Genomic DNA, 11253 nt, shown 5'->3' with positions numbered 1-11253 from the left:
AAATGTGCTCAGTGCTTGAGACAATACAAATATTGGCGTACCACACGCCCACACAACGTAGGGAGCTCTAGGGGTCTGCCTCCCATCAAGTTGTTGTTGTAAATTAATCATTTTGAAAGTAACCCTCCCATGTCCTTCATAAAACTTTTAGAATTTCCACCTGTAGCAAGCCAAGTGTTTATGTTGTCCAATTGATATGGGTAGGTTAGGCCAGACCATATCATTTTTGGTTAGGGTTAGGCTAAAATGCTGTACTCCATCTAGCTTCAACTAAAAGCCATCAGTTCCCAGAAACCATCATTGTCACCACACCGGGCCTCCAGCCATACCAATTCAGGCTCGGGCCCTACTTTTTGGGGTGGGTCAACATTCTAACAGTCTAATAATAAATACATTTAATATATGCTATCTCAAAAAGTATTTGATTGTGTTTATGAAGGTCTTAACATTAATACGAAATAAAATGTATTTCAAAGAACACAATAGGATTGTTTATATATAGCATATATACAGTGTACTATCTATAGTTATATACAGTATTTAGCTGGAATTTATACACTTTCAAATTATACTTACTTTGTTATTGAGTGGCTGACGCATTAAATCTGTTCGTTTTTTTTTAGGTTGGGAGGGGCACGAACTCCGATCTTGCAGGGAGGGGGTCCACAGAAACTGCAGTACACAACTGAATACAAATTGCTCCTAGTGGTCAGAAAGGATAAACGTTTTTCCACCATTCATTGTTCCCATAGGGGATTTTTTAGGAACTCTTAAAATAAGGGCTGTGTTTCGTGTAGGCTTACACTGGCATGACGTTTCGATAACTGTGTAAATCTCTCTCAGACAAGGGAACTTTCATCAATATATTTGCCTGTATTTACCCCCCCCCCCTCAAAAAAAACATTAAAACGCTAGTTAACTGCTAATGTGGCTATCATACACAACTACAAATGCCATGATGCTCTGGATGAGACTGCCGAATCGAGGCAAAGGTAAGAATCTCTGGATTAACTATCTAATGTTAACTAAATTTAGTAATTCATAAATTGGCTAAATTTACTTAAATTGACAATTCTGTGAACTGTCTTGGGCAAGTTTTAAATTGACACAATACCTGTTAGCAAATGAGTCAGCTAAAGATGAGGTGCAGGAGTTTGCAGTGATTTGTAGTCTTGCATGGTCTACTTTTATGCTAACTAGCATTTTCAAATCTGAGCATAAATAGAACAAAAACACTGCTCAAAAAAATAAAGGGAACACTAAAATAACACATCCTAGATCTGAATGAATGAAATATTCTTATTAAATACTTTTTTCTTTACATAGTTGAATATGCTGACAACAAAATCACACACAAATTATCAATGGAAATCAAATTTATCAACTCATGGAGGTCTGGATTTGGAGTCACACTCAAAATTAAAGTGGAAAACCACACTACAGGCTGATCCAACTTTGATGTAATGTCCTTAAAACAAGTCAAAATGAGGCTCAGTAGTGTGTGTGGCACGTGCCTGTATGACCTCCCTACAACGCCTGGGCATATTCCTGATTAGGTGGCGGATGGTCTCCTGAGGGATCTCCTCCCAGACCTGGACTAACGCATCCGCCAACTCCTGGACAGTTTGTGGTGCAACGTGGCGTTGGTGGATGGAGCGAGACATGATGTCCCAGATGTGCTCAATTGGATTCAGGTCTAGGGAACGGGCGGGCCAGTCCATAGCATCAATGCCTTCCTCTTGCAGGAACTGCTGACACACTCCAGCCACATGAGGTCTAGCATTGTCTTGCATTAGGAGGAACCCAGGGCTAACCACACCAGCATATGGTCTCACAAGGGGTCTGAGGATCTCATCTCGGTACCTAATGGCAGTCAGGCTACCTCTGGCGAGCACATGGAGGGCTGTGCGGCCCCCCAAAGAAATGCCACCCCACATCATGACTGACCCACCGCCAAACCGGTCATGCTGGAGGATGTTGCAGGCAGCAGAACGTTCTCCACGGCGTCTCCAGACTGTCACGTCTGTCACATGTGCTCAGTGTGAACCTGCTTTCATCTGTGAAGAGCACAGGGCGCCAGTGGCGAATTTGCCAATCTTGGTGTTCTCTGGCAAATGCCAAACGTCCTGCACGATGTTGGGCTGTAAGCACAACCCCCACCTGTGGACGTCGGGCCCTCATACCACCCTCATGTAGTCTGTTTCTGACCGTTTGAGCAGACACATGCACATTTGTGGCCTGCTGGAGGTCATTTTGCAGGGCTCTGGCAGTGCTCCTCCTGCTCCTCCTTGCACAAAGGCGGAGGTAAAGGTCCTGCTGCTGGGTTGTTGCCCTCCTACGGCCTCCTCCACATCTCCTGATGTACTGGCCTGTCTCCTGGTAGCGCCTCCATGCTCTGGACACTACGCTGACAGACACAGCAAACCTTCTTGCCACATCTCGCATTGATGTGCCATCCTGGATGAGCTGCACTACCTGAGCCACTTGTGTGGGTTGTAGACTCCGTCTCATGCTACCACTAGAGTGAAAGCACCGCCAGCATTCAAAAGTGACCAAAACATCAGCCAGGAAGCATAGGAACTGAGAAGTGGTCTGTGGTCCCCACCTGCAGAACCACTCCTTTATTGGGGGTGTCTTGCTAAATGCCTATAATTTCCACCTGTTATCTATTCCATTTGCACAACAGCATGTGAAATTTATTGTCAATCAGTGTTGCTTCCTAAGTGGACAGTTTGATTTCACAGAAGTGTGATTGACTTGGAGTTACATTGTGTTGTTTAAGTGTTCCCTTTATTTTTTTGAGCAGTGTATATTGATAAAAATCACCATGTCATAGAGATTTACATGGTTATCAAAACATCACGCCAGGGTAAACTTACACAAAACACAGCCCTTATTTTAAGTGTTTCTAAAATCCCTAATGGGAAAAATGAATGGTGAAAAAACGATTGGAACCAGCGGTTTCAATCGTTTTTTCACCATTCATTTTTTTGTTATGGGTATTATGACACGTACACTGTGGGGCTCTATATGGCAGCTGGTAGCTTGAAAGCCTCTCATTAGCCAACACACAGCATCAGAAAAGCAGGGTTTATATAAACTCAGCAAAAAATGGAACATATGGAACATTTCTGGGATCTTTTATTTCAGCTCATAAAACATGTGACATGGAATACTTTACATGTTACATTTATATTTTTGTTCAGTGTGTGTATATATATATATATATATATATATATATATATATATATATATATATATATGATTTTAAAAAAAATATATATGTTTCACAGATTTCTGGAATGTATACAATTGTAGAAGCTAAAAAAAATATACAAAAATCCCACAGCATTTGCATTTATGAATATACAATTTGGCCAAGAGAATACATTACATTTTATTTTTATGGAATTACTGCGTTCATGTTAGCGCCAGCCTGGGCTGGGTTGCATTGCCTGCTGGGTAGGCTCCCTGTACAAGGTTACTAGCAGCTAAAAACTATCTTCCTTTAAGTCGAAACGGTCTGCTAGTTTTGAATTAAACTGCCTTTGTCATCAACATGCTAGGCTAGCTAATGCAGCCCATTGGATTCAATGAAAATGCGATATATAGCGTTGGGGAGTAGCTGCCGGAAGTGTTGTGGGATCCAATAGGCTGCTTTAGCATTCACTAGCATAGCATGCTGATGAAAAATGCAGTTTAATTCAAAACTAGCAGCATATCAATCTTCTCGATTTCGTTGCTTGTTGTAAATGAGAACTTGTTCTCAACTAGCTTACCTGGTTAAATAAAGGTGAAATTAAAAATAAATAAATAATGGAATAATTAGGAGTACAGAAAAACCTTCCATCCCTGAATTGAGGTATGTTATCAAGCCATATCCATTGTCCGTCATCACAGTGAAAACATATTGGCATAGGACCGTTTCAATTTGGAGGAAAACTAAACTTCAAGTTGAGTTTTGGCTAACGAGCAGCCAGATAAGCTTGGATCCATTGGTCCCAAGTGGCTCTCTCTAAGATTGTCATGTAGTCAAATCCCTGGTAGGCACGCAAGGACCTCACCCCGCCAGCTTCAATAAGCAGCGGAATCCCCAGATAAAACAGGTTAGGCTAAACCGTGTTTCGGTTGTCCCTTTCTGTTGTGTACGGAGACAAAGCACCATCCTACCCAGTGCCCTGCATTATTCCCGTCCAGAGCGTTTCCGACCTCACCATTACCAGTCCGGGCCCGAATCAAGTCTATGGCATTCTGCCATGGGAAATCCTGATATTCCCTCATGGCCCTATTGAGAGAAGTAATCACTGTCAGCATCCTAAACTCTGTTTGATCAAACATAATCCTCAGCTTGATTGAGACTTCAATTGAGCACATCAACCACCCGAGCCACTGCCTGTTCACATCGCTACCATCCAGAAGGCAAGGTCAGTACAGATGCATCAAAGTTGGGACCGAAAGACTGAAAAATGCCATCAGACTGCCAAACAGCAATCACACACTCGGCGAGGCTGCAGCCTACATTGAGACCCAATCACTGGCTACTTTAATAAATGGATCACTAGTCACTTTATGCCACTCTAAATAATGTCACTTTAATAATGTTTACATATCTTACATTACTCATAGCACATGTATATACAATCTACTGCACCTTGCCTTTGTCGCTCGGCCATTGCTCATCCATATATTTATATGTACATGTTCTCATTCACCCCTTTAGATTTGTGTTTATTAGTTAGTTGTTGGAGAATTGTTAGATTACTTGTTAGATATTACTGCACTGTCGGAACTAGAAGCACAAGCATTTCGCTACACTCATTAACATCTGCTAACCATGTGTATGTGACAAATTAAACGTGATTTGACTTGACAGACAGTGGCACCTAAATAGTACAGTTGGTGGAAATCCTGCCAGTCTGTTGGCTTGTCCAAACTCGTGCCAGGAAGTACCACTCCTTGAGCACATTGTCTCTGGTAAAGTCTATCTCCTGGCTTGCTTGATGCAGGGTCCTCCTGTCCTGAGTTAATTAAGCAGGAGTGATAGATCCTCCAGACGTCAGGATTGTGATAGCCAACACCATCAGATTGAGGATTGCTTAACCTGTCCAAGGCGACAAAACTAAATGGATTAACGCCACCGGGGTGTTCTATCTCCAATGAAGAAGGAAACCAATCGTAAAACAAGTTAACTCGGCGTTTAAATTCGTGTAAACCACAGTATCTTTGGTGTTATTCTTTCGGTTTCTACACGTCACAGAAATGCGTTTCAAACCTGTAGACATGCGCAATGCACTCACTGACCTTCCTTGTGCGGCCTCGTCCAGTAGCTAGACGAGGACCTTGAGTGTGTATGACATTGTTCTTTCATTTTGATTAATCTGACAGAAACCGGACCATGCCGGGTTCGGTGGAGGTTCCCACTTTTAATGACTTGAATGTTGAGGAGGTAAGAACGAGGCGTAACGTTGAGAAACAATCTGGTTAGCAATGCTAGCAAAGTTAGCTAAATCAGCAATCCAACTGGAGCTAGCATAGCAGGCTGTTGTTAGCTAGCAAGCTTGTTAAATACTGGCTTTCCAACAAGGTTACTAGCTTTCGTTTTCTAGGTGTCGTGTTGATTGCAAAGTATTGAATCGATTGTGATACCGTCAGCTAACGTTACTTGCTGTGATCTGGAAGTGAAAGATTAATGCTAGCAAACGTTAGGTACTATAATTTAGCTAGCGTTTAATTTATGTACAGCAGTCCCTGTTTGGGACAGCTACAGCTGTTACTATAAAAACATGTTGTGATACCGTACAATGCAAGATACCTAGCAAGCTTGCCTATTATCATAAGTCTATTATCATGGAAGTGATTTTATGCGTTCTGGCTAGCTAGCTACTTGGTTTAATTTAATTCCCCTCCCTCAAGTTGTCTCACATCAAAATGTATTTTTGGCTAACTGTCAATCGGTTATGATATTTAGCCTGTCCTTGAGTGCATTTACAGGGCAACTTCAGTTGGCCTACAACAAGAATACAGTTGATGTTTGGGGCGCATCCAAAGACATCGATATAATGTCGTGATTTGTATTCTGAGCAATACATTTTGAACGGAATAAAATGAGACCTGTAAGAAATAGGAGCTCGTGCCCCTCTGATTGCCATGATCAAAAACACTAGTACGCCAGATTTATGCTCTCAAAAAGTAATGTTTTTTTTCAAAGATGGCATATCTGACAATGTTCACCTTTGGCTTGTGTCATTATATTCGGCTGTTTAGGGTTTGAAATTGAAGTAAGCTATACACTTGTCTATGTACAGTGTGTGTGTGTCCGTGTTGAGTAGTGTCTGTAGAGTCTCATTCTGCCCTCGCCCCTGTGTAGATCAGTGTGTCATCTGCGGTGCTGAAGGGAGCTGCCCACCACTATGGCTCACAGTGTGACAAGGCCAACAAGGAGTTCATGCTCTGTCGCTGGGAGGAGAAGGACCCTAGGAAGTGTCTGAACGAAGGGAGGAAAGTCAACGAGTGTGCACTTAACTTCTTCAGGTAGGTAATCATAGTGTTGACTGATTATTAAACACCCACATGAAAAATGTTGGTCTGTTTCACATGAGTCACTTTAATGCTGGTTTAGCATGATTAAGGACCACTAATAGTTGTGATGACATAATATAAGATCTTAAGCCTGCATGTGTTTTTACAACAGAAATTGAAAAGATGTGAACCCTTGCCACGACTTTGATGTATGTTTACTGTATGAAAAGGCTGATCCACATCCAGCAGCTTTTGCTGAACTTTGCTGTCTGCCGTTTTAGATTCATGGTTCTGTCAACAGTTTTCAGCCGAATAAAGCCTCAACCTGGGTGTTTTCATATGGTCATTACAACAGGGTGAATAGATTTCAACTTAAAGCGTACAGTTTCCATTTCACTTCTGTTCTGCAACTGACCAATAAGAGTCAAGAGAGTGGTAGGCTAACTATATGCTAACTATATGCTATCTGTCAGTCAGACATGGGATATACAGGTAACTGACAAAATAAAGGAAACCCCAACCTAGTATCTTAACATGGCGTTGGGCCACAACGAGCCAGAACAGCTTTGATGGAACTCTTGGAGGGATGCGAGGGATTCTTGCACAAGAAATTCCATCATTTGGTGTTTCGTTGATGGTGGTGGAAAACGTTCTCATGCACCGCTTCTGAATCTTCCATAAGTATTCAATTGGGTTGATATCTGGTGACTGAGATGGCCACGGCTTATGGTTTTCATGGGTTGTCTCACCGTGGGGGTTGACTGGCGGCTTTGTTTACAGAAGGCCGCTGTGCACTAATAACACCTATTAATGCCGGACACACAGGCACATACCTCTGCAGTGACTGGTATCTGTCTGTGAATTGGGCTGGGTTTGACATGCAGGCTTGCTCTGTGTAAGGTCCACAAATAAAACCCCACTTCCAAAGCAGGAACACATAAACAGTTCTGCTCCCAGATGTAAACAGGCTGAGTGGTAAAAGATGGCATTATTGTAATGGTACAAGGTTTTGTCAAACTTGTAATTACAACTGGTTGTTTATTCTTTTGGAGGTCCTACACCTACCTTGAAGTGGTACCTTGCCCACATTTAAAAAGGTCAATTGACATAGGGCTAGCTAGATAGTTAAAACAAGTTTTATCCAGGATCATAATAGTATGTAGTATGTACTCAAGTGTTAATTTGAGCATAAGAAAGCCAACTCTTGTCCAGCATGTAGGGAAAGTGATACATTTAGAACTCAATTCAGTTGCCTGTGTGAGATGGGGGACATTTGTCAACAGCCTATGCTCCTTAAAAGAACCGAGGGCTTAAATAAGTAAATAGATGCCTGGGGAAGGAATTCTGTCTGAATTGTCACCTGAGTGGCGCAGCGGTCTAAGACACAGCGTCTCAGTGCTAGAGGTGTCACTACAGACTCTGCTTCGATTCCAGGCTCTATCACAACCGGCTGTGATTGGGAGTCCCATAGGGCTATTTACACCTTTATAACCGTAACCCTTTATAATATAAAAATACATAAGGAATCACTAATGCTTGTTAACATTTTAGTGAAGAGTACACTACAGGGTCAGAGTAATATGGTGATTTCTCTGTAGAGACAATCAAGTTTCATTGAGAACCTTTGAGGCCAGTTCCAATACTCATTAGACCGTTTCTTTGTCAGACAGTGTGTGGATATCAACAGCCTTCTCTCTATACGACTCTGAGGCTTCGTCCCAAATGGCACTCCAGGGATCTGGTCAAAAGTAGTGCCAAGTAGGCGAGGGTTTGGCCGGGGTAGGCGAGGGTTTGGCCGGGGTAGGCGAGGGTGTGGCCGGGGTAGGCAGTCATCGTAAAATAAGAATTTGTTCTTAGTTAAATTAAACAACAACAACAGTGTGCTAATCAGATGTTTCCTTAATGTTTCCTCCAGGCAGATAAAGGGGAGCTGTGCTGAGTCCTTCACAGAGTACTGGACCTGCCTGGACTACTCCAACCTGGCAGAGCTGCGTCAGTGCCGCCAACAGCAGCAGGCCTTTGACAGTTGTGTGCAGGACAAGCTGGGCTGGGAGAGACCCAACCTGGGAGAACTGTCCAAGGTGAGGCCCTTTAAACTATTACCAGAAGGAGAAGTTGGCTCATTTAGTAGACGCAGAGCGACTTAACAGTAGTTAAGTGGTGGTCCTGACCTGGGTGATGTGCAGTGGGATGGAGGGGATGAAGGGGAAGGGGTTCGAGAGGTGATGGCGTGGCACAAGGCAGGGCCTGCCTGCGTGTGGTGGGCAGAGGAGTTGAGGGTGGAGTCCACATTTTTCATACGTGTTTTTCTGTTACTGGTCCCTTGTGAGAATTGAACCCACAACCCTGGTGTTATAAGCGGCATGCTCTACCAACTGAGCCACACGGGACCTCTCTGCTGCTCCCAGACATCATCTTTCAATAAAGCTTTGGGTGATTCAATTAAAAGATCACGTTTGGGAACAACAAAAGAATGATTGAACATTCTCTATGTATTGGACCTTCATTTTGACCAACTCCTGTTATTATGGATGTTTAAAACCCTCTCCCATTCTCTTACCTATACTACCAGCGGGTTAGTACTCTCCATTTGTCTCTGTCCTCCATCAGCGGTGCAACTGCTAGGTAAACCGTACTCTCTCACATTTGAAAACAGCTCTAAGCCTGTTGACACAGATCTTCATTGAACCAATATGCTTTCTCTTTTACCAGCAAAACATGCACTTGTGTTCTTAGTACAGGCCTACAAACCAGTCTGCCTGCTCCCCGGCTCCTCTCCTTTTTGCTGTGGATTTATTTAACGTTTCGGCTCCTGTGTTTCTCTTCAGGTGACAAAGGTGGACACCTCTCGTCCCCTTCCTGAGAATGCTTACCACTCGAGACCCCGGCCAGAGCCCAACCCTGTGATCGAGGGCCAGCTGCAGCCAGCCAAGCACGGCAGCAGACTCTTCTTTTGGAGCTGGTAAAGGGTAATCTTCCCAGCCTCCGCACCAATCCTCACCTTAACCATTAGTGAGGGGGGGGGGATGCAAAACTAGGGGCAACTTCACCCTACACCGGAAGGCAGTCCTCCAGAGCCTATCCCATCATGCCTGCTGTCTTGTCCAGTACAGCCACCATCATCAGACCTGGTTGGACAGGATGGGACGTCTGCGTGCACCAGCCATCGTCACATCTCCTCCTATGTTGTAAAAATGATCATGAATGAACAAAAACTACTTGTGTTTATTGTTGTGAAATAAATACTAAATGTTGAAGTTGTTTTAGAAATCTCCTGTCTGGTAATTAGAATGTTACACGTCGGTTTTAAAGGGAATGTTCAGCTGAAATGTCTTGTATTTTTGCGTTTGGTTCAAAAGACTCAAGGAAATGTATTTTCTACAAACTGTAGGAGATCATTGATTTAAGTTATGATGTTGCAGACAGGGTGTCTCACCCCCTTTGAAATCCTGCAGTGTAGTCATCATCAACTGTATTGTTGGGTTCAGGGTCAGTACCCATGAGCACTGTCCAGTTTCCTCCTGTTCTCCCTGCTCACTTCCTCCCTGAGACCCGGAGGATGGTCCTGGGAAGACAGACGGGGTCAGTTCAAAGACAGTCTGCTTCCCAACTTGCACCCTATTTCTTATATAGTGCACTACTTTTGACCAGATCCCTGGAGTGCCATTTGGGACGACGCCTCAGAGTCGTATAGAAAGAAGGCTGTTGATATCCACACACTGTCTGACAAAGAAACTGTCTAATGAGTATTGGAACTGGCCTCAAAGGTTCTCAATGAAACTTGATTGTCCCTACAGAGAAATCACCATATTACTCTGACCCTGTAGTGTACTCTTCACTAAAATGTTAACAAGCATAAGGCCTTTGTTTGTTTAGTGACTCCTGATGTATTTTTATATTATAAAGGGTTAGGGTTATAAAGGTGTAAATATGTAAATCTAAAACAAATCAAATTGTATTTGTCACATGAGCCAAATACAACAGGTGTAGGTAGACCTTACAGGGAAATGCTTACTTACAAGCCCTTAACTAACAATGCAGTTTTAAGAAAAAGCGTTAAGTAAAAAATAAAAAACAATTCCAAACAGGAATGGAGTCTGAGGTCTGATGTCAGTGCAGTGTATAATCTGAGGTCTGATGTCAGTGCAGTGTATAATCTGAGGTCTGATGTCAGTGCAGTGTATAATCTGAGGTCTGATGTCAGTGCAGTGTATAATCTGAGGTCTGATGTCAGTGCAGTGTATAATCTGAGGTCTGATGTCAGTGCAGTGTATAGTCTGAGGTCTGATGTCAGTGCAGTGTATAATCTGAGGTCTGATGTCAGTGCAGTGTATAATCTGAGGTCTGTCAGTGCAGTGTATAATATGAGGTCTGTCAGTGCAGTGTATAATCTGAGGTCTGTCAGTGCCGTGTATAATCTGAGGTCTGTCAGTGCAGTGTATAATATGAGGTCTGTCAGTGCAGTATATAATATGAGGTCTGTCAGTGCAGTGTATAATCTGAGGTCTGATGTCAGTGCAGTGTATAGTCTGAGGTCTGATGTCAGTGCAGTGTATAATCTGAGGTCTGATGTCAGTGCAGTGTATAAACTGAGGTCTGTCAGTGCAGTGTATAATCTGAGGTCTGTCAATGCAGTGTATAATCTGAGGTCTGATGTCAGTGCAGTGTATAATCTGAGGTCTGTCAGTGCAGTGTATAATCTGAGGTCTGTCAGTGCAGTGTATAGTCTGAGGT

The 11253-nt window shown here is 43.0% G+C and overlaps 1 protein-coding gene across 1 annotated transcript; it reads left to right on the top strand.

The window, feature by feature from the left end:
* The first annotated feature begins 5228 nt into the window (after positions 1-5228).
* On the top strand, positions 5229-10610 carry LOC139421876 (NADH dehydrogenase [ubiquinone] 1 alpha subcomplex subunit 8-like). Its single transcript, XM_071173005.1, has 4 exons — positions 5229-5446; positions 6368-6531; positions 8435-8600; positions 9348-10610. The coding sequence occupies exons 1-4, from the start codon at positions 5396-5398 to the stop codon at positions 9483-9485; spliced, it is 519 nt and encodes a 172-aa protein (XP_071029106.1). The 5' UTR covers positions 5229-5395; the 3' UTR covers positions 9486-10610.
* Positions 10611-11253: the final 643 nt, after the last annotated feature.

Source organism: Oncorhynchus clarkii, chromosome 12 (assembly GCF_045791955.1).
Source record: "Oncorhynchus clarkii lewisi isolate Uvic-CL-2024 chromosome 12, UVic_Ocla_1.0, whole genome shotgun sequence".
In the NCBI taxonomy this organism is placed as follows: domain Eukaryota; kingdom Metazoa; phylum Chordata; class Actinopteri; order Salmoniformes; family Salmonidae; genus Oncorhynchus; species Oncorhynchus clarkii.
This window is presented reverse-complemented; position numbering and strand designations above follow the sequence as displayed.